This window comes from Balearica regulorum, chromosome 2 (genome assembly GCF_011004875.1).
Source record: "Balearica regulorum gibbericeps isolate bBalReg1 chromosome 2, bBalReg1.pri, whole genome shotgun sequence".
Lineage (NCBI taxonomy): Eukaryota > Metazoa > Chordata > Aves > Gruiformes > Gruidae > Balearica > Balearica regulorum.
Genome location: NC_046185.1, coordinates 135,518,052 through 135,545,946, shown reverse-complemented (window position 1 = coordinate 135,545,946; position 27,895 = coordinate 135,518,052). Strand labels below are relative to the sequence as shown.

General features: G+C 40.0%; 1 protein-coding gene and 1 long non-coding RNA gene across 2 annotated transcripts in view; one reads left to right on the top strand and one right to left on the bottom strand.

Moving 5' to 3' along the window:
• Positions 1 to 142: 142 nt before the first annotated feature.
• Positions 143 to 13,133, bottom strand: LOC142600568 (uncharacterized). The gene is made up of 3 exons (XR_012834126.1): positions 10,870 to 13,133; positions 7,015 to 7,159; positions 143 to 5,989 (listed from the first exon to the last, which is right to left on the bottom strand). It is a non-coding gene; the product is annotated as an uncharacterized LOC142600568 (long non-coding RNA).
• Positions 13,134 to 17,808: 4,675 nt separating this feature from the next.
• Positions 17,809 to 27,895, top strand: part of AHR (aryl hydrocarbon receptor) — a 65,736-nt gene continuing 55,649 nt past the window's right edge. Inside the window, exons 1-2 of the mRNA XM_075746065.1 lie at positions 17,809 to 18,381; positions 26,224 to 26,411. Coding sequence (XP_075602180.1) covers positions 18,326 to 18,381; positions 26,224 to 26,411 — 244 coding nt within the window. The 5' untranslated portion in view covers positions 17,809 to 18,325. The remainder of the gene's footprint in view (positions 18,382 to 26,223; positions 26,412 to 27,895) is intronic.

The following is a 27,895-nucleotide window of genomic DNA, read 5'->3' as shown; positions in this document are numbered from 1 at the left end:
TTTACTTTCTTGCTCTAAAGTAAACTAAATTCTACTATATTTTTTGTATGCAATAAAGGCAGATATGACAGAGGTATCTTTGGTAGTTTACAAAACTACATTCGAGCAGCATGTTAATACTGCTTATCTATTTTCTAGGATTCATCTTCTCCCTCATTCTTCTTTAGGCCTATCAAAAGCCTCTTTTTCTAACTACCTCATACCCTACAGCAGATGTTTTGCTCATCCCTTTCTCAGAGAAAGAAGAGAACATAAAAGCAACTGCTCCCCAGGAGCACAATCTGATCCCTTTAAGGGCTTACTTTAAGCCTCCCATCCAAAGGATTTTGCGGGAAAGCACCTGAGTGGAATAAACACTACTGATTTGCAGGGAGCTGCTTTCTCTGGAGAAGTGATGATTACAGCAAGATGCTGGGGAGCCTGCCATCCCTCCCACTGTTCCAGTCACAGGAATAACACAGAAGCACATAATAAAGGCCAGAATATTGTATTTGACAATATTTACACAGTGAAAAGCACACACAGAAGCCCCATAGGTGATTCACATACACACCTGTGTTGGGTAAATCATTGAATAATCCCTAAAATAAGGATCAAGGTACAGGTTATCAAAACAACCATTGTTCATTTTCCTTTCTGCATTTCAATTCATTTTACAAGAGATACTCTTCCTGTATCAAATATATTTTAGAGTATCTCAGATATCATATTTTTTTATCTGTTATTACCTCTGTCTGGTGACTATACCATACATTAGCATAGGGTTGGATTCTTTAATCTATAATCAGCCTTTCCTGTTTCTGACTGCTATGATGAAATAAAGTTCCTTTAGTTTATATGTTGGCTATTCTGCTGTAGACCCTAGCTTACTAAATGCTAGTGGGATGGTTACAGCTGTCCAGTCTTCTCACTGCCAGCCCTGAGAGATTAACTACATCCAATTGTTTTGGACATAGACAAGGAGAAAGAGAATTCAGCTTCCTCTTTGTATTGTTTCTTAGCAAAAGACAGAGTGCTTTTGGGTGGTGGATGAAGAAATAATGTTGCCTGTTTTGAACATTCCCTGGCATGACAGACAAGTTAAAATGACACACTAATCAAGACATTGCATCTGCTGGAGAAACTCCTGAGAGTCTTCTGAAATCCATCCCTGTTCAGGAACGTATAGGCCCAAATGTGGGTGTTGGGGGTTTTCAATTATTTTTATATTTTCCCAAAAGTAAATGAACATATGATCAGGATTCCTGAGCAGAGGCGCTGTCCTCATTCAGAGCCTCAGAAGGGTCTTCTGCGAAGCAAAAAGGTTAATGTTTTAGATTCTCAAAACTATAATAAAGATCATTAAATACAGATAGGCCTTACCCATCAGTTTTTGTTTTGCATACCAGCTTCTTTGGAGCGAGTGTTTAGCTTAGGGTCAGTAGACATACAGGGATTTTCACATCTGGATTTGAATGTGCACAGGTCCTGAGAGTCTTTGAATAGCAGGTTTGGATCTCAGTTTTACATCTTTTCCCATCTTTCTAAAGAGTTTTTCATATTCCTGCACCAAACAAAAAAAGTCCTTCTTGAATCACTTAAGCTATAATTGAAATCTTTTCAAAGTCAGGAAAAGAATATGACTACAATTTAAAAGTGTATTGTTCACTTTTTATTTTGTACGTACCAGCTACAGATACTTGTTGAATTTCTTGTGAAACTAGTGGAATGCAACATCTTTGTTATTGTTGTTACCATTTTTACAATGTTAAAGGAAAAAAGGAAGTAAACCTGAACTGAGTGGACTTGTCAGCACTGCCAGTGTGTTTCTGTGTGGATTCTGAGTGAACAAAGACAAAGAAATTCTGAGAATAAAGAAGTCTGACAAAGTCTGTGAAACACTTTACCCCACTATTCTTCCTTTTTTTTTTTTTTTTTTTTTTTTAATCTTTGCTTGGTTTCCCTTGTTTTGGTAAAAATAAAGTGAGCAAATGTACCAAGTTAAATGAAGGAATGACTTTATAGTCACACTCTTTTCTTTTTTTTTTTATTTTATTTTTCCACTCTCCCTTGCTAAGTAGTTAAGAGAACCGAAGTCTTACAACAGTTAGCAGCATTTGACATCAATTTGACATTACAGTCTCTTTAGATGAAATACAGAAATATTATGATGAATACTGAAGTCGGACAGGCAAAATTTTCGCTTTGAAGAAGAGGTAATTCCCCAGCATGGTGGAAGCTTTTGCTTCTTTTGCTTTAATCCTCAAGACAGCTGACACCCTTATGCATGACATTACCCTTAGACCCTCACGTTGGCCTTAGGACTATATTCTGTTTCATGCCCTTATTCAGTACCTTCCCAACTGTCTAATGCAAAGAGGGATCCATCACTCTGTCTGGAACAACATTTGAGCTCAATATTTCCCCTGTGTGTTAGATCTAGTGTCCAGTTGATATAAAGGCAGTAAAAGGAGAGACAACCGTTGTCTAGTTTAGAGATGGGAAGTGGTTGAACTTGGTCACACCACATAGTCAACTCAAAATTCTGCATAGGTTTCTTCTCTTGTGAACTGTGAGACTCCAGAAGTTTTCTCCAAGACAGGAGGCAGTATGAGTCAAATGTGTTTTTCAAATGTCAGTTCAGCAGGTTGCATAACCATGAAAACCATACAAGTGAGTTTCACTTTTCTGCAGAATAATTCACACACACACAAAACTGTACAATAATATCATGACACAATATCCTGAAATGTTCAGTTCTGTTCACAACTCTGGTATTTTCTATTGTAAAAAACAAAGAAAGCAGTTATGGCTTTTTTTTTTTTTTTAAAAAAAAAAAGTAAATACTGCAGAAGGTGCACTGGAATACAAAATATACCTTTATGTCTAATAATCCAAAGTACTATGGCTACCTAGTATAGGCAGCAAATTTTGTTATTAATATTTGAAATAGTCCTACTGGAACCACCTTTTATAGCCGGAGAGGAGATGGGACTCTCAATTTAAGGAAATGTAAGAAAAACTTTGAAGAAATCCAGATTCAAAAGATATTGTGAATGTATCTTAATAATAGTAGCTATACTCCAAAATAATTTTTAAAAAGGCTAATTTAACCATACAGTATCAATGCAAATATTGATCCTTATGGTTAAACAATGTTTTAAAAATATGTTTATACATATAAGATATTTCTATCTTTAAATAAAAAGCTGGCTGATTTTTCACAGGAGATTTGTCAATATACTCAGTGGTCACCTTGGGTATATTTAAAAAAAAAAAAAAAAAAAAAAAGACTTACTGGTACTTTTTATATACTGCATACCAGCTACAGACATAGCCTTCAGCATTATGATCAAAAGTATCCTGGAGCTGTCTTCCCTCCCCGTCTGCCCCCTGGAAAGCATTATTACTGAGAAATTTTCACAGGTGGGAAGAGAGTAAGGAACTGTTTTAAGGGTTTTATTTTCAAGTCATTGATAACTTATTTTAATTAAAATCTTTCTGAAACTGCATCTGAGCATTTAGTGTGTGTAGAGTGCAGGACACACTATGCTGTGGAGTCTTGCAAAAGGGAAAAAAAAATCACCCATGCTGTGTAAATATATTTTTAGTGCTCGGAAAGTTCTCTTGCACAGATAGTTTTGTGTCATGCCCTGTGCTGACACCTTTGAAATTTTGCTTGAAGTAGTTTATAGCTTTGTCTAAACTGGAGTATTTGCACATGATTGTTTATACGATGACGAATTACTCTTCATATGTACAGGACTCTGTACAGTTGTTAGGTTTAGCACTGCTATATAAAGCATTAAGCTTATTACGCCCAAAAGAATTAAATTATGCTGAGGCAGTTTGATTACTTGTGTCCAAAGGAAGACACAATTGTAATGAGCTAAAAGCTTGAAGTGAATATTGCTAACATCATAATTAAAAAAAAAATATTTGCTTAACTATTTTCATTAGCTATATTTTCCCTTTTGTTTAGTCCATTTGCTGTTCTTGTAAAAATGTCATTTGACTTCCAGATGATTCAAGGCGTGAAAGCTTTTCAACCTTCTTTCAGTGTTTACACACACTACACACAATATTGTGTTCACAATCTGTATCAGCAGTTCTGGATTTGTTGGATTTCTTTCAAAAAGTTAAATTATAGGCATCTTAATATAAATTTTCTTGAAATATCCAGGTCTGTGTATGAATTGTGATATGCAAATTAAACAGCATCTACTCATTTCAGTTTGGCAAACTTAGACCAGTCATGAATGGAAGCTGGTTGATATTTCATTAACATTATTTTTTGTTGAGGCAAATGGAAAACCTAAGTGCCTCCTGGTGGTCTGCTGAACGCTGAAGAAGAGAGAAAACTGCTGAAGCAGTGAGGCAACACACTGGGCAAATCAAGAGATTCCTGCAGAAGCAGGTTACTCAAAATCAGCACCTTGCCTTCTGAAACACGTAGCGATGCAGTGATGGCAAGTGATGTCTCATGGGCAGCCTTCACAGCACAGTTATTTTATGTGAAATATAATTTGATAAGCATTTTCATCTCAGCACAATTTAGCATATTTATTCCTCCGTAAGTTTTAATTCCTCTTAAGAGGAATGATCCTATCAACATAAAGGGGTCATAAGGATTGCTGCATGATCAGATTAACCTCTCTTCTACTTCATTGCCTCCAAGCTTCAGATAAGTTCTGCTTGATTTTGGAAACAGTTTGTGTGCTGTTTCTAGGCTACTCTTTCCATTTTATTGTTGTGATATTATATTTATTTATTAGTATCTATTACTTTAATCATATTAATTATATTAATTATATTCCTACCATACAGCCTGATTCTATGAGGATTACATATCAGCACTATATTTTAGGATTTTTCTGTCTCTTCATTTTTGTAACTTTTTTTGTAACTAGCTAGTTCTACCATACCTATAACACAGATTTATGCTGATATTAATAACAATCTCTTTCTGTCTTCACAAACTGAGGTGAACAAGCACCTGCTAATAATAGGGCTGTTTGCAGTATTTATGCTGAAATCTCAGAGCCATCAGAACTTCACCTTAAGACTAAGGCTGTATGGATTTATGAGTTTTAGCTCACTCCTATAGAGGTTTTTAAATGCTTGCTACCATGGTTGATAGGATAGATGTGGATTTCATATTGTGATTACCCTGTGAAGTTCCTTACAACCACCCCTAATATCCCACGCTTTCTCACTGTCTCTGTTGAGCTTGAAACACCTGATTCCTGGAGTTCCTGTTGGGAGAACTGAGAGAGGAGGCTGACTTTTTTTCCCTCCAAATATGGAATGAAAGCGAACAGGCATGACTTAGTGTTTTGCCTAGTCAGGGTTTGTGCAGTATGTTTATGGTTCATAACTATTTATTAGTTATTCAAATTAATGTTGTTATTATTATCCATGCATTTGCTTGTGGCATAACCACTTAAGTGCAATGATTCCTTAAAAGCAACATTTCCCTGGGGACTCTTCTCCTGCTTGGCATTGTTTTCCACCCAGTAACAACAGCTTTTTTTTGGAGCAATTTGGCACCTGGGCATCAATATGTTGCTACTGAGTTTTGTTGTTGCGTTTGGTATTAACTGCATTGTGTGTTATGTTATTTGTATTTGTAATATGGCATGTTAAGGAATGTAAGGTATTCTGTATTTGTTAGATTTCAAGAAGGATGTTCAGTTTAATTCTGACTTTTTAAGACTCAGCTTCTCAGGATGATTCAAATCTATTTATTAATTACCATGCAGAATATAAACTGATACCTATTTATTTCAGCATGATACCTTCAAATGGAATAGGTAACACATGGAATTGCATCTGACATTACTTTAGACAGCTTAAACATTCATTCTTGAAGAATACAGTTTACTTTCAATAAGAAAGCAATAAAAGAGAATATTTCTGCTCCTGGATTTTTTGCTTGTTTTGCTCTTGCTGCTTGTTTTCCCCATGCCTTCAAAATAACCAAAGCTGTGTGTGGTGGTGCAGTACACAGCTGCAGAAGAAACAAAACACATTCTGATGAAGGGTGATGGGAGTACTTTCAATGACTAATGTGTTTAGCTTTGTCTTGTTGCCTGCTTGTTCAACAGCTAAGAGTTAGATAGAAGGCAGCAATAAAGGAAGAGTTAAAAAATTGAGAAGGAAAGGTAAAATATGAACCTCCCCATATCTCTTCAAATCTATAGAGAAAAATGGTTGTACATTGACTATATTGGGGTAAGAACACTTGGGAGGAATACAACAGAGATAAGTCAGTAATCCTCAGATCAGGGGAAACCAAAAAGCTCAAGAATCCTTCAAATAGGAGGAAGTTTGAGAAGAAAGGAGAAGCTATCAAAAATGTGTCACTGATATCTAGTCAAAACAATAAGCTGATTTTTTTGTTTGTTTTCTTTTCAATGGTGGGATTTGCTCACAAAGAGGATTTATTTATGTATTACTTTTCCTAAAGGCTTTTTACCTTGCAAAAAGTAATATAAATTACTCTGTTTCTAAAGCCCTCTGTCAGCGCAAACATGCGCAAACAAGTTCCCCCAAGGAAAGTCCTGTAGGGTCCAAATCCCAGTTGAAATTCCTGAGTGAGCCATGCTGAAATGTTTGAGACTGTTACCTGATTGCTGGTCTGAGTGACTGGATTGCAGAATCTTGACTTGAAAGGCACAAAAGCCTGAGGATCTGTACATCTGGCGGTACAGGTGGCTGCTCATCAAACCAAAGAGCACCACTGGGTTGTTTTTTTTTTCTGAATCCTCTCACTCCTTAGAAAAAGTATGATGAAATTGCAAAAGTACTCATCATTGTTAGCTTCTGCTAACTTTATATTCAGTAATATCTCTTCCTGGATTGCATTTACACTATGGAGCTGGGGTAGTCTGTAGCTGATCCTGCAGTTCAGCTACCCTGATGCATAGAGCACCCTGACTTCCCTTCCTATTGGTGTTTCTTCTTCCAGTGGAAGCTGGAGTATACGACATAAGGGAAGAGGAACAGACAAAAACGTATTCAATTGTGGCTCACCTCATCTCACTGTAGCATGCAGCCAGCACCTGTACCCAGGCTCAGGGACTAACAGCACCTGCAGTTTGGATGAACCATTAATTTCAACAGAAATTAAACAGTGTAGATGGAGAGTGACGCTTCTTCTCTTAAATTGGAGCGATTTCTGGGAATAAGATAGGTTGGATATTAGATAACTCACATGGAAGCCATAGTTTTCCAGAAATTAATGTTTTTTCTTCCTGTACAACCATTACAATAGTTTCAGTTACAAGAGAAGACAGGAATAGTGTCACCAACTTGCTGTCCTGATTATTTTCTTAAAAAACAAGTTTGAAAAGGAATGTTTTGTTTCCATCTGTGTGCCTCTATACATCTGTTAAACTGAAGAGATTGAAGGGATTGGGAAATACTACCAGATGAAACACTGTGACTTCTGTGATTTTATAGATGGAAATGACCTACCTGCTCAAAAATAATCTTTTATTTCATAAAGAAGACACAGGTGAGTTAGAATACGGAATACTGTTCAGAGCTTATTGTGTAAGTTATGTCAAGAATTTCTGAAAATAAGGAGTATCTGCTGTTTGGATACATGCAAATATATTACCAGTGTGAAAGAGGGTCAATTAAATGAGCACAGTATATCAAATATTACCAATATTGGCTGTTCTTACACCATGTGAACACAAAGAAACTCTGTTATATGCCTAGCGCTAATAATAGTAACTCAACAGCAAAAAGGATATCATACTCTTTCCTTTCCCTCCCCCGCGACACATTGTGACTTAAACCAGAATCATTTGTTCATCTGTAGAAAATTCTGCTGTAAGTCTGCATATAGCTTGGTGTTACAAGTTATTGTTTCTCTGCCTGTATGTTAGGCATATATAAATGTTTGTAGCATAATTAGATGCACATATATGTGTATCATCTCATGCAGTTTGCACTCCTTATGGATTGCAGTTTTAATAAACTTGGAGAGGATCACAGTAGGTTATTCTAGCTGCCACAAACCTAGGCTATCTACAACATCATCATCAAGTTTAATGTCACTAATCATGTCTGTGTGAAGTTACATTACTGTAGCAACTATTCAGCTGCTAACAGGTAGACTGTACGTAGATGCAGAAGGAACAAACTCAGCAAAGTCAAAGTATCAATAACCATAGCAGGAACAGAATGGCACAAACATAGCTGGAATTCTTGTACTTAATGTTATTTTCATCTAATAAAAGTAGTTCAGGTGATCTGCAGCCATGATTTTAAGGTAACCATATTTTCAGCCTTCAGGAACTGTGACATTTTAGGCCAAAAATTCTAAACAGGCAGTTTTCTTTATTCTGCTCTGTCTACAATAGAAAAAATTGAGATGAAGGGCAAAAGAACCCACAGACCTGTGTTTCTTCCATCTGTGTAGCTACAAAGGGAAGGAAAACAAGGGGAAAACACACACAAGGTAACTACCAGGTTCTGCCCTGATCAAGATAACTGCCTTATTGTGTCCATTATAAATGTTGTCATGACTTTAGTTCAAACTTTGGCCTTAAACAATGGAGACCATGAAATACGTATTTGCTACATATTGAGAATGTTATGGGAATGACATAAATATGTTATACAAGGGTAGCAATATATCTTGAACAAACATTACCTAGTCATAACATTCTGAAGCATGGGCTGCTGAAACAATTGTGGCTGGGGAGAGGTTTCTACAGGAAGACTAATATCCCAAAGTAAATTTGTTTTCAGGTCTCCATTTTTAGAAAGGCTTTCTTTTTTCAGTTTACTGTAGAAGGACTGTGTGGCAGGGGAAGTGGAGGTTTCCCTGTGTATGCCCTTCCTTGAGGGCTTCACTGAGGAAGAATTACTATAAATTCATAAGATGCTCTGTGAAGCCAAAAAGCCACCAGAAGACTTTATGGGAACAAACTGAAGATTATTCCCATATCTTTCCCTTTCTTTGTCCATTTTTTAGAATGGTTGATTCTCGAACACTGGTGTAAAAGGCAACATCTAGCTAGGAAATTAAGTAGACCCCAGATGTTGGCAAGGACCCAGACACTGCAGCTCAGACATATATATGCTGTTAAATTTTGAGAATTCTTACACGGCTCTTTGCCACTGTAACCGCAGCCATTAAGGTCCTAATGTAACAACATATAGATCACTAGATCCTACAGTGACTTCCCTAAATGAATTATTAGAAAATAATAGCTTCCATGGTTCTAAGAGCTAATAATGAAACTCTGATTTTTATTTCTTATTTTCAGATTTTTTTTTAATGTCTTCTTTTTGGTCATCTCAGGAAAAAGTTTCTCCTTAGCCATTGTCAGCTTTCTCTTCAATAACCACCTCTTTTAAATATTGTCTTATTTTTCTTTCTAGATTTCCTTGTCTGCTGTGCTTATTCTCTTTTCTTTTCTCCAGTTTTATCTTTCTGTTCAATTCTGTGCATTTCTAAGAATGTACTGTATGAATCCCACTTTCACAGAGTAAGACTTTAAAAGGTCTGTGACTCCAAATACTAATTGCAAGATATTTTTTGTTATTAAACATCTCAAGGTTGTATAGAGATGCTTAATTACTTTTAGCAGATAATGAGTGCATATATTGCACCAACAGCAACATTCTGTTCTCTTATTACCTAGCATGCGCAAGATTATTTGCCAGATTTTCTGATCTGATGAGATTAGGTAACTGGATGAATCATAGCCTCGATGCACTGCATATTGTTATTACTATTTATACTTTTAGTAGGGAGAGTAAGAATATTTATCAGAAAACAGAAAAAAGGAAATGTAACAGAGTTGTTGCATTTCATTCAATAAGATAACTTCAATAACTGAAGTAACCTTCAGGTGTAACTCCTGATTCTTTGAAGGTCAAGGTAGCAACAAGATCAGAAATTATTTCTTCCATCTTAAAATAAATCACACCAGTCTTGGGCCATTATGCAGACCACAGGCCACCTTAAGCCAAGCCTGAAGGTCAGCTGAAATGTTTAGATAGACCAACCTGCAGCTGTTTGTTTCTTTCTTAACATGGATGAGACCACCTCACTCAATTTCTGTGCTCATTGTTTGGTTTCTTTTCCAATCCCATTCTACTTCAAAATAGTGTTCCTTGAAAGGATTAACAAGTACTTTTGAAAGACTATCTATCATGCTGCCCATTACCCTTAATTTTGTACCTGGAAAGAGCCCAGATCCAGACTTAACAAGTGTAGAGTCAGGGAATCCTTATAAGAGAATCCTGGATGAAAAATTTGTGGTTGCTGGAGTCTTGCTGCCTCTCGGATATCTCTTTTAGTAAGCCTTCCTTACGAAAGAAGCTGCAAACTGGCTCCAGATATACGCCCCCAGAAATAAAACAGCAATATTTTATACCTCTGAAATGAGCAACTTTTAATCTCTAGCAGATAGACTAGATAGCAGCTCCATTGACTATTTAGGCAAAATGATAAACTTCTAAGGCTTTGTGGTATCTTGGTGATGCAATCTATTGTAGCTATAGGGACACAGTAAGAATATTTGTGTGAAATACTGAATAAACAGTTCAGAACACTATTGTGCTGAGGTCACTGGAATTGCTAATAGCACTGACAGCCATAAAAGCGGTCACTGTGCAGGTTTTGAAGCTGTTTTTCCTAATGTTTTCTAGAAGGTTAAATACTAATACACTAAAAATAATCACTTCTTTTTAAAAGATTATTATGAGGTTTTTATTACAAAGAACGCCTATGATAGCTTTGTTCCCACTTTAATGTTGTTTTTATTAGAGACATTACAAAGTTACATATACAATACAGAACACAAATTATAAATAAGACAACTTATTTTAGAAGACACAGAACGGAAAAACAGCTTTTCTTACCAAACACATAGTTTTCTAATTCAGCATCTTCAATGATATTAGTGTAAACAGAAAAATATTTAAAGAACATTGTGAACTGCAAAAGAACACTCTAGACATTGGTCTGGTTTTGTATGTCCAACTACACAAACATTTAAGAGACAGCTTCTGCATAGCTGGGAATGTTAAAAATCTCACTTTTCAGACAGCACCTGAGGGTCTATGTTGAAGCTGATGCTACGTAGCTAGTAACAAAAATTAACAGGTAAGTCACTATAATTTAGGAGCTAAGGATTTCTCTTGCATACAAGACGCACTGATTAGAAGGTATTCAGAAGACTCATTACTAGCAAGTGTTAACTACTACAAGTTACTCTATGTGCCAGACTGAATTCAGAGAACTGAAGACAATGGGACTATAAAGATGATATGTAGCAAGCAATAGTTGTGGCTTGCTTAGGGATACATGTAAAAACAGCCTAGTTAGGACATTTATCAGGATAAATGGGGGGGGGAAGAAAGGATAGAGCAAACAATGCATCAACCAGGCTGTGGGCAGTTTTCAGTACATGCATGTTCTTCTGTAATGCTGAGAAGAAAAAACATGCCATGACTACTAGTTGTAGAATAAAAGTGCTCAAATGTTTCCCATAGCAAAGATACCTGCTCCTCTTACCCTTTCTCCAATGTTATTGTTTGCTCTATGTAATGTGGTAGCTCTCTGAATTCGTACTGGTTTTAATTCCCCAGAGACAGTTGTTTCCCTACATTCCTGCCCTAACAGACTCACTGTCCTCTCTCCTCTCCTCATTTCCTCAGGTGTCTCAGTCACAGCTGAAATCAAAGAAAATATACCATTGGAACAATGGAAAGTTGTAGTCACTCTGGACGGAAAAAGATGTTACAGCTCTAAATTACAAAACCTACAAAAAATACAATTGCTCATTGAGAAACAGTGTCCAGGAGTAAGCCCTGGACAGGTTACCCGGGGACGCTGCAGTCTCCTTGTGGCAGAAGGCTGTAAATGATGGGTAGGGCAATTAGCTGTCAGGCGTGACACAGGTACAGCTCACTATGCTTTTGAGAACTATGGACTCAATGAATGACTGTATTTTGTATTCCATCAATGAAAATAGTTTGAATGGAACTAACTCATACCACATTTTTGTTCTCAGGAAGACTATTTCCTGAGAAGGTATTAAAATCACTGCTTTTAGGCTTTCTTGTTTGTTTGCTTGTTCTTGTTCTTGTTAATTATTAGTTATGCAGTACATTCATGGAAATCTCTCTGCATGATTATATGGATTTCCTATTGGTTTTAGCCTTGGCCTTTGGCATTCGGACATCTGTGTATCTATTTGCTATTTTTTCATATTCTTCTCTATGTATACCTACAAGATTTGATAGGAAGTCCCATTAAGAAGAGAGAGAATACAATTGCCATTAATACAATACCTGTAGCTTGTCTTTGTCACGGGAAGGTTTTATAAAGCTAGATTAAAATTCATGACAACCAGCTATATTTATTAAAATTAGCTCAGGTTAGTTTGTACAGAAATTAAGCTCTGGCATGGCAACTGCATTGTCACTTCTAATTTAGATAATTTTTTTTACTCATTAGTCTTACTTTGTGTATACCCTTTCCTCTTAATGAGAGCAGAAAGAGAATTTGCAGCCTACTGAGTTAGCCATCATAATTGTAAGCTTGTTTCAGGCCCTCTCAAACCACAGGTTTTGCTAATATTATAAGCCAATTTAGTGACAAACCCCTGTTAATAAGTATAGTTCAGTAGTGTTTTTAAAGCAGAAGTAAAATGATCAGCTCTTTATGTATCTATTCTGTGTATAACAGCACAGAAGGTCTTGGTGCAGCAGGTTCGTATGTTGGTGCAGCTGGATCATACGTTGCCCACATTTGCTGATTGACATAGTGATTCAGTGTTGTGACCAAAACTTTCCTGCTTCTGCATACCAGAAGGCTATTTGTTTCATTTACGGCCAAAAGCATTGGAAATATACTCCAAGGTTATATCTGTACTAGTAAATTTAATGAGTGCCATGGAACTTCCTGGACATTAAAACTGGTAATTTTAAATGGTTAGAATGGTTCTTCACACAGTTTTGGCATGTTCCCACACCATTCCCAGGGGCAGTTCAGGGGTTAGCACAGGCCAGTGGCGGTTTGCAGTTTGCATGTAGCCACCTTAGTTTGTAAACTAAGAAAATATGATATATGGATCTGATTTGTTGTGTGTCAGTGAGCCTCAGTGGCAGGGAAGGATTCTGGGAACTATAGATTTCATTGGATGAGTGCAATTCAATGAATTTAAAATAATTAAAATACCTTTATTAACAAAGACCTTTCAGCACTAACCACTATGTGTGGATCATAGTCTAGTTGCCCAAATATTATTTCATCCTTTATATGGATCTTCAACTTCTGGAAATGCTCCCCAAGTTAAATACTCAACAGAAAACTGGGTGTAATTTTAAACACTGGCAAATAAGAAGCTCCTGCAAGGGTAGTGGGAGTGGGGACAGAAGAAGAGAAAAAGAATGTGCTGTTCTGTCCTATATTGACAAAAATACAAATAGCAGGGGAAAAAAAAAGTTTCTTGTAAATCTAATTCTCATTAAAACTGTATACAGTTCAACCAGTACCTGCAAATGACGCGTCTGTAAGAAAAGTCATCATGAAGCAGTGTACTTTTAGTCCCATTACTGAGTTTCTTTTTTCTAGATATAATTATTTCTGTTTAAGTGTTAAAAAGTGGGGCAGAATTTCCCTACATATTCCTGGTTCCTCACAGTAAAATATTTGTGTGACCTTCCAGTCACTAAAGAATCATTATATAGGCTATTCACTGACTAATTTGACTTCCCTACATGATTAGTTCCCTGAAATGAGTACGAAGAGAGTCATCTGAGTGACAATAGATATTCTTTCTTAGCAGAACAAAGGCACATGGAAAATAATGCCTAAATCAGCAGTAGTTCTGTATATCTGCAAAATTTGAGCTGCGTAAATCACAATTTAAAATCACAATCCTCTTTCCTCATCTCCAGGGAGGCAGAAGAGAAATCACAGATAACCAAACCAGATTTTGTCTGTGTTATTTGCACTGGAAACAGCTAGAACAAGTCAGCACGCAGAATTAAGCTGAGGGAAGTAAAATTTTGGCCATAGACAGAAAGAGTAGGATAAAGGCTAGAAATGAGTCAGAGATTACTCTAAGATAACAAGCAGTGTTTATAATTCTTATAAATTCCTCCCAAATGACAAGATTTTTGTTGGTCTAGTGGTGATCCTGTGAAACTCCAGCCCACTCAGGAATTTCTGTCTGTTTAGTAAAAGGCCCCTCTTCCAAACAGCTCTCATCTTGGTAAATGAGTGAGGGGCCAGGAGAAAGAGCTGAGGAGGGAACTGTGCAGGGCAGGAGAAGCAGAAATCGGGCAGAATGGATCTGTGGAGCGAAAGAATATTTCTCATTTTGGACTCAGGGTAGCAGATGTGACTGCTGACGAGCGAGAGTTCTGGAAGCTTCAGAGGATGATAACCACAAATACTGGATACAGAAGAATGTGGTCATTAATATGGCACCTCACACATGCTGGTGATAGGGAAAGGCATGGTTCACTAGATGTACAAACACATTTTTCTTAAAAATGTCAGATGGCATCATGATTCATGTCTATAAAGGCAAAAATGCTGGATTTGAGCAATGAAGAGAAAAGTGATTGCTAATGGTTTGAGAGAATTTAGTAAGGGAAGATGTGATCTTTAGTTTATACCTAGTAAGTCACCTGGGTAGTAGCCTAGAGATAAAATGAGAAGAGACTAGCTAGAGCTGCACAATACACTTGCAAGTGATCTGCATAGGAATGAAAACCTTTTAATTGTCCGCATGACATCAGCCACAGTCATCTTTTGCAAGACTAAACATGTTGTTAAACCTAACAAAATGTTAGTTTAAAAAAGAACAATAATAAAAAGAAAAACCCAACAAAAAAATTGTGCTGTAAAGAAGGCTCTAAGATTGCTGGATCATGGCTGTATAGTTTTTGCTTGTTTTACAGTTGATATGAGGAAAGATGTCTACTGTACACAAATTATCAAATAGAAAATACTGAGACAATGGGTTAGGCAAAGAGACAGTAAGAACATCATGTGAGAACAGATTTGCAAAAGCTGCAGGTAATGTGATATAGAAATTTTTACGGAATTGTCTAAAAGGCCGCAGTGACACATAAAGAAGTTTCTCCATGCATTCTGTGATTCTCTGTTCGCTGAACATCTGTAATCTCATATTTATTGTTAAATAGGTGTCTGACCCACAGGAGTGGATTTCCAACAGTGGGCAGTGGCTTGCAGAAGACGTGGTTTCTGTCTAGCAGCGTGAGTTTTCCTTACCCTCTATTTCCAACTTACAGAGTTGAAGAGTAGCCACAGTACCTCACTGGCGCCATGCAAGTTCCCATCGCCCCAGAAGGGAACTGGGAGATGAAGTCCATCATGGGAGGCTGAAGCCTACCTCCTTCTTCATGTAGTCCCCAGATTTGGAGCTGGCAGATGAGAGACCATAAGTATGGGTGGCTCTGACAGTATCTAAGTAGCACAAAAGGTCATGAAATAGTTGAGATCTTGAGGTCCAGTGAAGAATAAGAAGTTGCTAGGGACTTTGTTCAATCTCAGTGAGGAAGTAAAAGACAGATTGGAAGCAATTAAATTAAAAATTAGAAGAAAAAGAGCCTTAAACAATGTCTGTAAGCTTTCAACACAAAGATGAAGAGAAGAATGAAAGCAGAGTAACGATTTACGTTGTGTACGGAGTGATCACAACACACCAGTGAACAGGGAGAGGCTAGGGGTGGAAAGAGTATCGAAAACGACTAGGAAGGTGAGGCTGGAAGACACTGAGTGCTTGGGTAGATGGATGGGTTTGGAGTGAAGAAAATGCATTCATTTCCAGTGTCAGCCCTAAGATCGAAAGAAGAAAGGGGCTGGACAAGAGAAGGAAGTAAGATGTGGTGTACAGTATTGCCCACCTTTTTTTCCAGGATGCGGGTAAGATTTTGTGAAGAGAGAAGAGAGTGAAGAGGAAAAGGACTGAAGAGAGACAGAAGCCAGCGAATAGTTGAAGTCTTCTGCAAAGGTGTTTGGGCAGGAATGTGGCAGGAATGTGACTGCAAGGCACTGACCTTGATCTTTTACTATATTTTTTCCAAAATTTTGTTTGTTGAAGACATATTTTTCAAAACATCATTTGATCAACTCACAAGCACACTAGCATCGTTAAGGTTTAGTCAAATTAATTTTATCTGCATATTGTGGCTTCAGCATACTTTGCATCTGGGATAGCTTCCCAGGCAATTAAACCCGAGCAATTAAGCTGGTAAACAAGCGCGCGTTATGCTGCCTAATCCCAGCTGCGAGCGCCCGAGGAGGAGGAGGCCCGGGCGGCGGGACGCCCCGTCCCGCGGGACGCCGCGGCTGCCGGCGCCGGAGCGCTGCCGCGGCCCCGGGGCAAGCCCCTCTGCTGCGGGGCGGGCACCGCTCCCAGCCCGCCGGTTGGCTGGGGCCGGGCTTTGCACAGTTCCGAGTTTTTACCGTACGGTAACACCTGGGCCACCTCTAAGCACCTCCGTCAGCAGAGCGGAGCAGAAACGCTTGCATAACCGGGGCTTCGAGTAACCAGCGAGGAAAGGTGCGAGATCCCAAGCCGCTGGCGCAATGCTGACAGCCCGGCCGGCCCCCGCGGACGGGCAGACAGACACCAGCACCACGGACACTGCCTCAGCCTCCCGGCAGCCGGGCACGGGCGGCTGCGGTGGGACCGGACCGCGGAGGCCGGGGCTGAGCCCGCAACTGCCGTCGCTGTCCGGCGGCTGGGCTCGGCTGTCCCCCAGGGACGCCGGTGCGTTTGAAGGGGAGAGAGGGGGGGCTCTTCCCGGCTCTCGTCTCAGCCGGGACCGTGTACAACTTGTGCTTACGCAGGGCGACTCCCAGGCTCCCAAGTTTAGCGTTGAGACAAAATTTATTGCGGTTATTCCGGGGAAGAGCTCTGCTGCTGCTGCTGCTAAAGGAAACGGGAAGAAAATGGGCGGGAGAAGCGGCGGCGGGTCAGAAAGGCACCGGGGCTCTTCGTGGATGGTTTTATTTGCCAGCACCTCTTTTGCGATGCTGCTCCTTTCCTTTAAAACAAGGCTTTAGCTTAAAATGTCAGTGTAATAACGCAGGGATTTATCCCCTAATGAGATACGAACCACGTCCTGGTCGATTAAGCCCCGTCGGTGCTTAGCGAGTGGCAACCGTGCCTTCCTTCTCGTCCCCAGGTGTCCTGCTGTCCTGGTCCTCGGTGGGGGTCTGGTGCCCTTCCACCTCTCCCCCGCGGGCACTGCTACCCAGGGCTCCCCCCACCCCTGGGCGGGCGGTCGCGTATTATTTCTGGTGTCGCTGCTAGGCGGTCTGCGGCCGTGACGCTTTCAGCCCAGGGGAGGCGGGAAGCGGGGGAGGTGGCAGGCCTGGGGGTGACAGACACAGGCACCACTGCGGCAGTGTCATTTTTCTTTCAAAACTGAACGCTGCGATTATTTTTTTTCCCCAGTTATTTTTTGTTATTAGGGCTACGCGGGCGCTTGGAGCTCACCTTCCTTCTCACTTGCCGCGGGAGCACCCCCCGCACCCCTCCCCGGCCACCACAGGCTTGGGGGTTTTCTCTCTCTCCGAACCTATCCCCCAGCCCCTCCGTCGCTGTCCCCCTGGGCCGCCGAGCGGGCACCCCCCGCGGCGCCCCCTCCGCTGCCGCGCCGGTCCTGCCTCTCCTCGCGTGACCTTCCCAACATGGCGGCGCGGCCGCTCCCTCCGCCCCACCGCCCCGAGGGGCCTCCTCGGCGAGGGGGCGGTGGCGGCTGTCAGCCGGGCGGGGCGGCACCCGGCCGGGGGAGCGCGGCGGCGGCGGGAGGAGCGGACGCGGGGCGGGGCTGGGCTGGGTCGGGCGGGGCGGGGCGGCGGGGCCCGGCCCGGCGCCGCACACACTGACAGGCGCTCGGCCAGCAGACGGCGGCCGCGCCGGGGTGCAGAGGCCGCCGCGCACCCTCCCGCCGCTGCAGAGCGAGCCGGCGTCGCCTCGGCGGAGAGACGCGGGGCGAGCGGCGCTGGAAAGGCGCGGCTGCCCCCACACCTGTGCCCTCCGGGGGCGGCGAGTGGGTGTAGCCGCCGCCGATCACCTGGGATCTCCGCCCCGTAGCGCCTCCGCCTCCCGTCCTCGCCCGGCCGGGGAAGGCGCCGCCGCTGCGAGCGAGTGAGCGCGCTCCGAGCGGCCGCGGGCAGCAGGGCCGGGGCCCGCGGGCGAAGCGAGGCGAGGGCTGCGGCGCCGGTGGGGCTCGCCCCTTCCCAGCAGCGGGGGCGAGGCGGGCAGGAGGGAGGCGGCCCCCGGCCGGCGGAGCCTGCGGCGCGGGGCGCTGGAGCCGCGGCAGGATGAATCCCAATGTCACCTACGCCAGTCGCAAGCGGCGGAAACCTGTGCAGAAAATGTAAGCGGCCCCCGCGGGGCGGGAGGGGAGAGAGGCGGGCGGGGAGAGACCGGCTTCCCGGCGGCTCGCCGTCCTGCCGCGCACCGCGCCGTGGAGGCCCGGCGGGGGTGGCCGGTGGTGCAGGGGTGTCCAGGAGAGGTGGTGCCTAGAGGTGCCGGCTGGATTTTTGTTAGGTTTAGCTTTTTTTTTTTTTAAAAAAAAAAAAAGGGAATGTCGGGGCGCAGAGGGTCGTGGCGGTGGAATGAGGGAGCGGTGCCGGCAGCGCGGCGCAGCCGGCTGACCTAGATTGGGAGGCGTCTGAGGTGACGGCTCCCGAGCGGTGGCTGCGCTCGCCCCACCGGAGCGGGTCCCCCCGGTGGGTGCCGTGCCGGTCCGGACGGGTCCCCCGCCCCGCGCTGCCGCGCTCCCCCCGCTCCGCGGCGCGCCCGGCCCCCTCCGCACCGCTGTGCTGCTGGGCGCTCAGGTGTCTCTGCGGGCAGCTTTTCCCGGCTCCAACAATTCCCACTGTTTAGGGCTATTTTTAGCCTATTTGGAAGGGCTGAACTAGCTTTAACCCTCCGATTATTACATTAGATGTTTCTGTTTGTCCAGGTTCAAACAAACCCAAGAGTTGCAGACCGGTCGAAAGCGGCAAAAAAAAAAAAAAAAAAAAAGTACGGCCGTATGGTGGCTTTTTGTTTATTGATTTGTCTTTTTGAAACTCTGGGAACAGCTTAGTACCTGCGTAATTTCATATCATGCACCTGCTGTAGATTTGAGTCCTAGGCTTTGCGTGCTCTGCTTCAAGACTGGTCTCTGAGAGTGATTTTTCAGGCTAGAGGAGATGCTTAACTTCAACTTTCAACTGAAAGTCAAGACTCATAAAAAGTAGCAAAGCTAAACTACTGAGCTGCAAGAAAAATAAGCTAACCGTGATGTAAAGCTCAAAAAATCCCCATCTATTTCTGTGGGGTACTTCTGTAGATGTAAAAAAAAAAACTTGCCAAGACTACAAAAGCATTAAAGGAGAGAATGACAAATAGTTAATTAAATTCTATTGTGAATGATACGTTTTTAGATTTATAGCAGACAATTGTCTTGGGAGGAGGGGCATTAGCTTGAGTGCTTGTTTCTTTACAGTTGGAGTTGTTAGAATGAATGCATGTACATAACTAGGGTTTCACCCTACAAATTACCACAGGAAGTCTAAACATGGCTTTTTTTTTTTAAATTCCCTTGCTAGAAGATGCATTTATTATGAATATAGCAGTGTTTGCTGCTTTGACTGTTAATTCTCAAACAAAAATGTACAGGTAGTGAATTAAATTCACGCTCTAGATCTGGATTTTAAGAATGAAATGAGTGGAGTTTCATTGGTGGTATTTTTAGACTATTAGTTGCTAAAGGCAAATAATTCTTAAGTTCTGATTGTGAAAGGACTGGGTGCTCTGCCTTGCTGGTAAGATTCGCTTCATCTCTGGCTTACTATTAAATTCTGGTTAGTCTGGATGTGAGAGGATGTGAAACTTTCTCTTTTACGTTATCATGTTAGCTACGTAAGTAAACCTTTTCCATGTATCTCTCCTTTATGTTAAGTTGGCCAAGCTTCTCTGATTAGTTGAACTTGAAGCCTTTTTCTTTACTAATGGAAATAATTTATCTATTGAGGGACTTTACCCTTTAGGACCAAAGGGAGAAGTGTTTCTTCTTACAATAAAAGTATTCCTATTAAAATAGTTTGCTCACCCATAAATTGAAGTGGAGGCTGCTTATTAACCCACCTTTCCTGGATTACCAGAAGTTATTTTTATGCAAGACAAATTTATCTCGCATGTAATGCTTACGTGTTTCTTTTCTCCTCAAAATGACTATGCTTTTTGGTTGCTGCTTCTGTCAGACCAGCCTTACAGAACATTGCTAGTGGGTCAGAGGGCTCCGATTTCTCACATAACTAATTACAGACCATACCTTTAGGCCAAAAAAAGTGAGGGGGCAATAATAGTTCGTAACTGATTGGGGGAGGGAGGGAAGATGTACTTGCTGCTGGTTAATAAAGATTTTAACTTTATGAACAGTTCCTATATTGTATATTCTTGTCCTATGGTTTGACACTACTGTGATTTTAATCTGGTTTGAGCTGATATTCCCCCCCCCCCCCCCCAGTAGAAGTCACAGCTCAAAAAAAACCCAAAAAACAAAACAACACATTATTGGGATTAGTATCTCTTATGGAAGAGACTGGAGACTGTTTCTGTAGATAGTTCTTCTAATGTTTTATTTGCCATATATGTAACTCTGAATAGAGGATGATAATTGGTAACCTGTGGCAATAGGCAGCTAGTTTGTGGTAATGGAAGAAAGTATTCATATAATGCCATAGTTGCCATGGGAAAAAAATGAAGTAGAAGAAACACTTCTTGCTTCAGGTGCAAATAACTCATTAAAGCTGTGATGGTAACTCAAGACCACATTAAGAGACTTCCCCCCTGCAACTCCCCGTTTTTATTATGTGCCATGAAGGCACTGAATTTGAGAGGGAATCTCGGGCTATTGCCTGACAGTGCCGAGTGTTGAAATGTGCTTGTTTGATACATGGGGAGTTAGCTGAAAAAGAAAAGTAATCATGGGGAACTTAATAGGCAGCTGTTCCTGCAGTTCATCTTGTTATCTTGTCATCTGGAGGGAAGAAAAAAAAAAAAAAAGCCTGCTAAGCCATGTGCGCTCTAATTGCATGTGATATGCTACAGAAAGGACTTTTTTACCACCTTGGAGCCTTTCGCGTTCCTCCCCCTGTAACGCGGGAGCACCGCGAGGCCCCCTGGCGGCAGCGCGTCTGGGGGGTGTCTCCCTGCCCGGTGGGACCCGGGGGGCGGGGGGGGGGGGGGGTTGGCCCCTGCCGCTGCTTTTCTTTTTTGTTTTTCTTTTAAAGTCTTGAATTCCTCTTCTCCAGTGATGAACTGCACTGCTGAATTTATATACCAATATTGTAGCAGGAAGGGTAACGTGCAAATTTTATGGAAGTGGGATTCGCTATAGCTAGATTCTAACATTAGGTGAAGAATATTATATAAATATAGCTCCACCTTGCAGTGTTTATATTTTTCTGCCTACTAGCTCTGATTTGCCTTTTTTTCCTTTTTTTTGGTGTTTGGATAGGAATTGTTTTGTGTAACTACATAAATGTTATAGGCAAGTAGCGGTGTGAGGAGGTCTAAATATTTCATACTATGTAGGTGCAAAAAGCCTAATGGCACATTTCTTTAGCAGGCTAAATAAGAAATTATGATATGATTTTGTTCTGTGTTAGCTTAAATGTATTTATGATATTAAATACTCCAGAGAAAAATGTTTGGTTGATCCTTAATTATGAGTAGACAGAGTAATTTCAGAAAGCAGTGCAGAGATATTTTAATTTAAAAAATGCAACTATTTATGTATTCTTTCAAGGCAAATAAGAAGTGCCAGAACAAGCTTTCAAAACACTTCATCAGAAAAGAAAAATAATCGTAAAAGATTCCTTTGTGTAAAGCAGTATCTGTTACAAACAGCACTTTGCACCTCTTATTTGAAATGGAGGCAATAAAGCTGTTACCATATGTAGAATAAATTTATTGTATATAAACGATAACCTTGCCAGTCTTGGGGCACCTGTATGTCACATGTAGGCCGCTACTTAAAATTTACTGTTTTTTTAAGGTCTGTGGGGGGTTTCTTGTTGGTTGGCTTTTGGTCAATGCTTCTTGCAAAAATATGCTTTTTAGAAGGAGAATCTGCAACAAATGGGGATAGGCAAATGTAGATAACATGATCGGTAGGTAGGAACATACCTCCCCGCCACTTCTTTCCAAATAGTCCTGGCTTGTCATCTTAAACAGTGATGAGATGTTCAGACCGAGTGTGAAACTTTGATTCCTGGTTGGTGTTTTGGCTGTCTCTATCACTCTGGTGGAGTCCTTCGTACACCAAAACAATCTGAGCAAGCTAAAACCTTGTTTACTACTGGAGGACAGGTGCTCAGCATCAGATGAGTAGCATGCTGCTGATTGAAGATTTTTTTAGTAAAAACGACTTGATCTCTTCAGTGGCCTAAATCTTTGCTGCTTTCATTGCCTCCTGAAGGAGCCACTGGAAAGGGTCTCTTGCCCCTTCAACATAGGTTGACAACAACTTTTGATCCAAGAGGTCGATAGTCTGTGTCATACCTTTTGCTTCCCAAGGAATCATCAGCTGAATTTTCAGTAATCATAAATTTGGTGTGGGAAATAAAAGTGTAAATGCTTACAAGTATTTTTCAGATGCTAAAGTAAATAGAGAATTTTGGAGGATGTCACCTATTGTAATAGTTGCTTAGTGGTAACTGATGCATTTAATATACCTGACCTACATTGAATTAAATAATATATGTAAGAATAACACATTATTATATGTGCTATTAAATAAGAGATGAAAAATATACATAGCTGAAAAGATTAAATCCATTAGTTGTGACGTGTTTTCTTCCTTATGTCCTTTTTCCTAAGCGATAAAACAGTTCTGATGAACTTCTAATTAGTTTTATTAACTGAATTAATTTTTTAACATGTTGCTATATCTTCAGTGCTGCTCTTGTATATTCTTTTATTTCCTGACTTCATTTCACACTTCAGTCTAGTTAATAAGGTATCATGCTTTTCAGTGCTTGGTTGTTGGGTTTTTTCCTTCTTTTCAAAATTTTTGTTGTCATATGATTAACAAAATAAATTTGTGCTTTCTTTTTGTTTTCTCAAAGAACTGCTTTCATTTCTCTTTAAAAAATACAAATTAGCATGTAAATATTAAAACTTATTTTGGCCTTTTGATAGTAATAAGACTCAGGTACTTGTGTACTTTCTTTTAATAATTTAGTGTTGTTAATGTCTGTGAAGGCACATATGGTAAGCATGTGTAATGAAAACTTCTGATTAAGTAGCCTGTAGCAGCCCTGGGAAAATAGTAGTCAGCTAATGTTATGATGGGAAATCCTTTAGAATTGTTAAAACAAGAATTAAGACTGCTTGCTTGTCTTGCAGCTGTTGGATGATAAGGATTGTAGCTCAGTTTGGAGGCACTGAGTGTACAGAGACCTCTGGCCTTTGATTAAGGAATTCAAATTTCCTGTGAAAGGTAAAAGATCAAGAACTGAAAGATCAGCTTAAAATCCATTGCCTCCTTTAGTCTTTTTTTTTTTTCTTCTTTTAAATAAAACACATACATGGATTTAATCTTGGCATAGCACATAATTTTCCTTGAAGATAACTTTCTGTAACACAGCTAGGGCTGTCTTTAGCATCAAGGGTTTACTTAAGTGGATGGAAAATGGTTTAGCTTGCTACTTATGCCCCTGGCATTTCCGCCCTTATTCCCTTCGTCACTGAAGGATCCATTTTTACGTAACGGATTTTAGCTGGAGGAGAATGAGTAAAATCAGGGAAAATCAAACATTGGATTTGGAGGAAGAGAACATGGTAAGATTTATGCTGCAAATAGTATTAACTTAATAATCAGAATTGTATACTGCACTTAGAACTAGTTCAAAGTGTAAAGATTTTTTAAGTAAGAAGGAAGTCATTAGAAAGTAAAGCAAAACCAATTAGATATAACTAACAACTTGCTGAGGTAACTGCACAGTTGCATACAATCTCAACTAACTCATCAGATTGCTTATATATGTTTTAAGCAAAATGGAGGACAGTTGTGAAAATAGAAAAGTCTGGTATTCAGTGCTGATTTATTTGGAAAAGATTGCGTGTTTTGAATGATTTCCATGGGGACCTCTGCTTTTTGGAAGCAGACCTGTTTGATTTGATAGTAGCGAGCTGTTAACTGTTGCACAACTGTTATTTGTTTAAAGTTTGGAATTTACTATTCTGTCTATACATTTATGGCAGTTTAATACATAAAAAAATATTTATGAAGTAACTTTTAATGTTACTAGTAATGTTCGGTGATTTTGAACTTTATTTTATTAGGGTTATATTTAAATTGTATTAATCATATGGCTTGTACAAGTGAATATTCTGCCAGAATAAGAGAATGTGAAGAAAGCTTTACTAAATTATTTTAAGTTTACTGTTCACTTGGGGATATGGTGAGCTGCAGGTCTCAAAGACAGGGCTTGTGATCGAAGCACACATCTAACCGAATAGTTGGTTTGTCATGCATTGCAGTTGATGATGGACCTATGGGGGTTTTTTTGCAAGAGAGAATTTTTGTATTGATTCATCTGTCTTTCCTGCTTTTCCAGTGCTTTTAAGATAAAGCTCTACTAGAACTGTGTCCTAGACAATCTTTATCCTGCAGCAAACTTAACTTTATCCATCTGGGGAGTAAGTAGTTCCTGCTGATGTATTATACTTCTGTGTGTTAACAACATTTTGTGTTACGGAATCTTCAAGTTTCCAGGCTCTGCATCAGGAGCATGCCTCCTTTAACGCACTACAGGTCAGCCGTAGTGCTAGAGAACAGGCAGCCCGATGTAAATGCAAGTTTTTGACAAGTGACCCTTGAGTAAACAATGCCTGTAAAAAGAAGGGCTTGGATTTAAACTAACAAGAAGTGTAATTGAAACATAAAGTAACAACAAGCTAAAAATAGGAATGTCCACTCTATCACTACTTAGAAATACAAGATTAAATTATTTTTCAGTATAATTTACTTTCAGCAGTGGCAAAAATAACTCTTGGAGCTTTTGCAATTTCTCATCATAAAATTGATATAAGGATGAAGCTTGGAAGCAGACTAAATGAAATACTGGAGAAATTAACTGCTGAAAAGCTTCATGCTCAGTATTTTTGAGTGATACATCTTGCAGAATCAACATTCCTATAAGAGCAGCACAAATTGATAACTGCTGCAGATCTCAAGTAGAACTGCAATACTGGAAAAGTGAGACTGAATCACTTTTTAATTAAAAAACTGTTTAATAAATATCATAAAACCTACTATGGCTTGTGCAGATAAATTATTTAGTTTCAGTATTGGCTTGTAATGACTAACTATAATTCAAATGAGTAGGGCTTAAACCTGTTCCTAGACTTCTGCGTACGTGGGAAGATATTACTCTCCAAGTATCTGGAACTGGAGCTCAGGATGAATGTGAATGGACAATAGCAAGTTTACAGAAAAAACTTTAAGTAATTCATAACAGAAAGCTTTTTAAATTGTACCTTGTAAGGTACAAAGGCATGCCTCCCTTACGCCATACTCAAATGAAATGCCTTCAGCTGAGAAGTGACTTAAAGGCTGAGCTCAATAGTGTTTGCTACAAAGATTTTACCTGCTGACTGAGCTGTATCTCTTGTTTTCTCATGCGGTTTTGGATGTCTCATTTTCTAGCAAGTTACTAAAACTTTTGTTGTATTCAGCCAACAATAGGCTGTTCCAAACATTGACAAAAATTAAGGACACCTGTGAAAAATTGTAATTGAAGTAAAAAAGTGTACTGTCAAATGCATTTGTATACAAATACTACTAAAAGTTATTGAATTACTTGTAATACGAACATTTGGAAGAATTCAAGTGACGTACGAGTGAAAGTGTATGAAACTTTTTAATAAAAACCACCGAATCTCCAAGGTTTCAAATGTTCATTATGTGTTCAAATACCCATTGTAGCTCTAACTGCATCATTTAACAATATATGTATTGAAGGGGGGAGGGGGGTTAAACCATCTTAGATTATTATTTTTTTTCCAATGGGAAGCAGAAGTCACTTGGGAAAAACATTTTGCTTGTTAAAGTTTAAAAGACAATTTGTAAAATTAGGCTTGGCAAATATTTACTTCCATTTTGGGGAAGGAACTTACATTTATATTATGTTTGGGTTTTTGGTTTTTTTTGCCACAGAGTAAAGCCATCCCCAGCTGAAGGAGTCAAGTCCAATCCATCCAAGAGACACAGGGACCGCTTGAATGCAGAGTTGGACCGCTTGGCTAGCCTTCTGCCTTTCCCTCAAGATGTTATCGCCAAATTGGATAAGCTGTCTGTGCTTAGGCTTAGCGTCAGTTACCTAAGAGCCAAAAGTTTTTTTGACGGTAAGGGTTGGAAATATATTTGGCTTTGGACTGCTTGTAAAATTCTGTTCATACTGTATGTTGATTTCATCTGCTTAAGTATTTAAAACTATTAATTTATCTGTATTTTAATGGAATATCCAATTGCGTGGGTGTATGCAATGTAACTGTATAAAGTAAGCTTTCCAGTTTCTTGAAAACCAAATGTAACTACTTGTATTTCACTGAAGTCACCAGTCTTTCAAAGCCTTGCATTTGGAAGTAATATTGTCCTTAACGAGTCTTCCAGTCCTTTTCCTTAGACTTTCAAAGATACTGAAGAGATTTTTTTCCCCCTCTGAGAATCGCCTTCATAAAACCATTACTGTTCAAAACATGTCATGTGAGTTCCCATCAGCTATATGTTTTGCTTAACAATGCATCAAAAATTACTTTATTTTGATATAAAATAATTGCTAGTGCCTCTTCCTATAGTTTATTGCAAAGGTGACTTTTAAAAAAATAGAGGCAAAGTCTTTCCTGTGTTCAAGCCATGATTAATGCGGGGCATGAGACATTAAGATGACAACTAAGGTTCTCCAGTTGTGTGGGCAGGTTTTCCCTGGCAAGGGTAATACAGCAGGGCTCGGAATAGTAATCAGGCCAGAAGCATGTGTTCTCTTACACCATCTCAGAGCTGGCTGAGGAGTCCTACTCCTTTCCTTCACTCCCTGAGTTGTTCTGTAGGGTGAGATGTGATGGCTGGCTTCATGCCAGTTTCTTCGAAGGCAGAAACAGTCTGGTCCCTTTCATTGCTGGAATAAAGCCAGGGAGCTTGTATTTAAATAATTGTCCTTTTTTTATCAGTCAGTGAAGTTTTATAGTAGTATACTGAAGATGGAATTATATCGATCAGCAGTAGCTAAGGATTCTTGCTTGCAATGAAATTGATATTAAATTGCAAGTTCGGGGTTTTTTTTCCTAAGTTTTCTGGACATAAAATAACCTCTATTATACTTAAGCCTCTTGATAGTGACTTCATACCATGGATGAAAGGACTGAAGAAACCTAATGGCCTAAGATAGTTCCACTTTTCCCTGCATGAATATAGAACATTTCATTTATTGTGTCTAGCAGCTTCAATTTAGTAATGCTCATAAATTTATATCCTGTGGTTTATTGCTTGAAGAATATATGCAAATGTCTTGATTTCTCTGCTTGTTCAGGACGATTCTTAGTATGGAAAGGCTAGAGTTGGTCAAATACTTCTTGCAGTGTTTTTTCAAATGATAATATTTCCTCCTGGGAAATGAAAGAGTTGTCTTGGCACATCAGTTTCATCAAAGTCTTTGTGAGACATTATCTCAGGTTGACTGCTGTAAAACAAATGATTTGTCTTGTCTGTGCTCTCTTGGTGAATTGAAGAGGAAGTTCTAGTCTCAATGAAACTTTGTTTTTGAAAAATTATGTATTCTGAAACAAATACAAGATTGCAAGTTTTTTGCCTTACTCGGAGTGATATTAGT